The 3933-nt window shown below is 41.0% G+C and overlaps 1 protein-coding gene across 1 annotated transcript in view; it reads right to left on the reverse strand.

Moving 5' to 3' along the window:
• The window catches only part of F13A1 (coagulation factor XIII, A1 polypeptide), a 59180-nt gene that overhangs the window by 12557 nt on the left and 42690 nt on the right, over window positions 1–3933 (reverse strand). The window contains exons 8-11 of the mRNA XM_010000918.1: window positions 3150–3253; window positions 2027–2115; window positions 908–1061; window positions 46–333 (exon numbers count right to left, since the gene is read on the reverse strand). Of these exons, the coding sequence (XP_009999220.1) occupies window positions 46–333; window positions 908–1061; window positions 2027–2115; window positions 3150–3253 (635 nt within the window). The remainder of the gene's footprint in view (window positions 1–45; window positions 334–907; window positions 1062–2026; window positions 2116–3149; window positions 3254–3933) is intronic.

The following is a 3933-nucleotide window of genomic DNA, read 5'->3' on the forward strand; positions in this document are numbered from 1 at the left end:
TTAAAAAAAAAGCTAGCAGGCTTGAAAACAACTGTGCAATCTTACATGAGTAGGGTTCCAGTTTTGCACTGCAAGAGTGTTTCTTGAATTCATTTTTGGTGACTCCTGTATAAAACACTATGTTGCCTGACAGGTATGTAGTCACAGTGTAGTAGCTGCGGCTTCTGTTCCTGAAAGTTATAGTGACTTTAAAGTCACTGCCAAGGACTGCTTTTTGCACTTGGAAGTCCATGTCAACATCTGTCTGTGGGTGATACATGGTATCCTGAGTCGTTTGCTTTTTAACGCCATACATGACAGCTGTCTCAAGAGCCAGTCTCTCCTCGTCTGAGCCTAGAATGAATGAAAACAAAATTTAGAAGAGAAACAGGGGTACGGAAGCAGCTCACTCACCAGTCTCAAGGGTGCATCTTCCATAGCTGTGGTAGCTAAAAATGAATGGATGAGGACAGTGAACCTTCCTATAGAGAAGTTAATTTTAGGAGAACTTCACAATTTTCGAGTGAGCCAGTCTTAAAGATTCAAGACATATCAGATAAATTGATCTAACTTAATTGATATTAATCAAGTGACACTAATTTACTCTGTGCAAACATGTGACCCAAGTAAGAATTGTCTAAGCAGCTGCACAGAAGGCCTTGAATTTTTTTGAATGCTTTGTTACTCCATGACTACCCTTTTTTTCCACTACAGTTTACTGGATCCAAAATATTTCTGACTAGCAAAGTCTGTGCTGTTATGAAAGCATCTGAAGTGTTTCTGGGGTGGGCTTAAAAATAAAGAGTTCCAGTGGGCACCTTGGCAGCTTTTCATGCAGCTTTTCAGTGCCACAGGTCTATAAATCCATCATCTAAGATCGAACTGAGGTAAATCTATATTGGTATGGCCCCACCTCATTTCAGGTTACCTTCTTGAAACTTGTACTCATCAGTAATCTCCAGCATTCCATCACCCCCAACTTCCTTGGTCACAATCAACTGTCCAATATGGGTTTTGTCAATTTTTTCTATCACTTGGGTTCCATTTTTCTCCCTTCTTGAGTAAACAACATCACTATTCACCTACAAAATTAAATGAAAAAGCATTGAGACATGTGGAAGTAGAGACAGGAAGGGAAGCCAGCCTAGCTCCCCTCAAAATGATGACACATTGACTTGAAGTCCCACTAGTCTTGAAGTCCAATGTTTAAGATTAGTCATACGCTACAATACTGACTAGATGAATTTTAGCATTCATAGCTCCAGAACAACAGTGTAAACTTGAGTAGGCTACAAAGATACTGTTTGGACTTGGGAAGCATGATTACACATTCCTTGCACAAAAAAAGTTTAAAATCATGGAGAGGGGAATGCTTCACAGACAAAAATATCTTTATTCTCTTCTGTCCTCAGTTATACACAACTCAATTAGAGAGAGACTTGCTGTGCAGCTGCTGCAGCTCTGGGCAGACCAGCTCTGATGGTGTAAGAGGTTAAAACTCTAGACTAGATCCTCTCACTCCTCAGGGAGATATTTCCCTCCCATATCTGCCAGTCAAACCACCCATGTGAACTCTCCTTTATCCACCAAAGCCAAAATTAACATGGTGAGCAAAGCCCTCTTTAAAATCACTGCAGCCATTTTGACTGAAAGAAGCAAGGGAACCTTAACATAAGCAGCTTTGCTGGCAAGCCTGGGAAGGAGGTAACAGCTAATAAGGGATGAAGACAAGCAGCTAGAGCTAGTGACTCATTTGCCAGCATAGCTGGAATCTGGGAAAGGTAAAGTCTGAAGTTTCAACAGAGCCAGAGTAGATTTTTCTGCTTATTACATTAGTGTGCAGAGATTAGTCAAATCTCTGTCATTCATTAGAGCCATGTCACTTCTACTGGCCTGCATGTCAAAATATAATTATGAGATTTTCCTTTGACATGGAGTATACATGAAGTTACTTTCAATGTTCAAAGCTTAGTGGAGCCCTATCTCCTGTCTCACCCATAGTCCCCCTAGATATCACTCAACACACTAAAAATTTTCATTTATGTACCTCAGCATAGACAAAAGGAGCATCAAATTGGAAGCAAACATGACCATGTTTAATGGCTTGAACTGAAGCTGGGCCACACCTGTACATACCTATGGGGAGAAGAGAGACAAAGAGAAAGATTAGTTTAAAAACATCTCAAAATGTTATATTCTCTCAAAGCAAAAGAATACATTGAGGTTTGGTGAACTCTTTTAATAGTTTACAGGAACTCCTCCTGACCAAGAAGTGAAAAACTTTATTTCTGTTACTAGCCCTCTGAAAAACACAGACTCAAGTCTGAAACAACCTAATGGTAAATTAATGGCACCATATAGTCCTCTGTAAGTGTCAAGTGCTTGAAACACAGTTACAGCTGGTTTTGGTTAAAGCAGATAATTTTGGGAGGGCTCAGTTATACCACAGACTGAGAAAGATCTCACTGCAAATTTGTTAAGAATGTTTTTTAAGAACTGAAAAACTAAGGAATAGGAAGAAATAGCATTTTTACTCTCCTGCCTACTGCCTGCTTATGAAGTTTAGTAAGGGATGTAGACATAAAATGAAGAAGAATTAATTTGATCAGGCTCTTCTGCAAGTTCTCTAAAATTTTGAAAGCCATTCTTTGGCGACAGATCTGTATCTTCTCTGTACCAGGCAGGGCCCTTCTCATGCAGGATTTTGTGCACATGCATCACGAGCAGTGTTATAAGAAGGACTGATTTCTTTTAGAGCTCAAAACAAATTAGGACAAGGCCCCAAGCACAGGGAGTGTGGTTATCTGGTTCAAGAAGTTGCCACTGGCTGTACAGTGCCACTGGCAGTGTGGAACATCTCCATTATGAGAGAAGGCTGAGGGAGCTGAGTCCATTTAACTTGGAGGAGACAGAGCACTGGGACAGGCTGCCCAGAGAGGTCGTGGCATCTCCTTCTCTGGAGACACTAAAAACCCACCTAGACGCCTTCCTGTGTGATGTGCTCTGGGTGACCCTGCTCTGGCAAGGGGGTTGGACTGGATGATCTTTCAAGGTCCCTTCCAACCCCTAGGATTCTGTGATTCTGTGGCTTAGCTACCATCAACTCACTGGCTGACCCAAAGAACCCAAGCATTGAAATATGAGCTAAGGAGAACTTCAAGCAATATTACCGTCACTGGTTTCTTGGGGTGTCCCATCAACAACCTGCCATCCTCCAAAACCAACAGGGAGATCAGGTCTGGTCATCCAAGCTTCGTTCCAGCAATGATAGTTCCTTAGACAAGACATAAGACAAGAATATTAAATTCTTGGAAAGAAGCATACAAAACAATCTTGCATATTTATGTCCTGCCATTGCTTCAATAACAACATTTGCCAATTTAAGGGTTAAGAAGTTGGCACTTTTTAAGAGACCATATTTTTAGTTCTGTTAAAATCTGAAGGCCACATTCTTTCATTGTAGTTTCTTGACTTCAAGTTGAAGAAGCTTTTTGATTCACCTAACCTGTTCTGAATGCAAATGTCTCAGAAAAATTTACAGTGCTTGGAGATTTTTGGGATATAGGAAAAGCTACACAAACTATAATTCCTTTCCAGCCAGATACCTCTCCTTCAGTGTGCCTGCTAAGGCAAGCTTTGCATCTATTGAGACTGAAGCTTTGGTGTCTCTTCTGAAGAGATTTCAGGACCAACTCCATAATGTACATACTGGGTGTAATTTTGTTTTCATGGCTCAAAACAAACATACTTAGCTGGTTTCCGTGTTAGCTGGTTGAGAAAAAGACCCTGCATAGGCTTTATAAGACTGTGCTCATTGTGGATGCCTTAAAAGGTCTTTCTGGTGTGTTGTGCCAATGAGGGAGGTCAGATATCCTAGAACATGCAGCTTTTAAAAAAATCCACCTACAACCACTGTGGACCATGCCTTCAGGGCCCAGGACAGTATGCTGAAAA

This window comes from Chaetura pelagica, unplaced genomic scaffold (genome assembly GCF_000747805.2).
Source record: "Chaetura pelagica isolate M959 unplaced genomic scaffold, ChaPel_1.0 scaffold104, whole genome shotgun sequence".
In the NCBI taxonomy this organism is placed as follows: Eukaryota; Metazoa; Chordata; class Aves; order Apodiformes; family Apodidae; genus Chaetura; species Chaetura pelagica.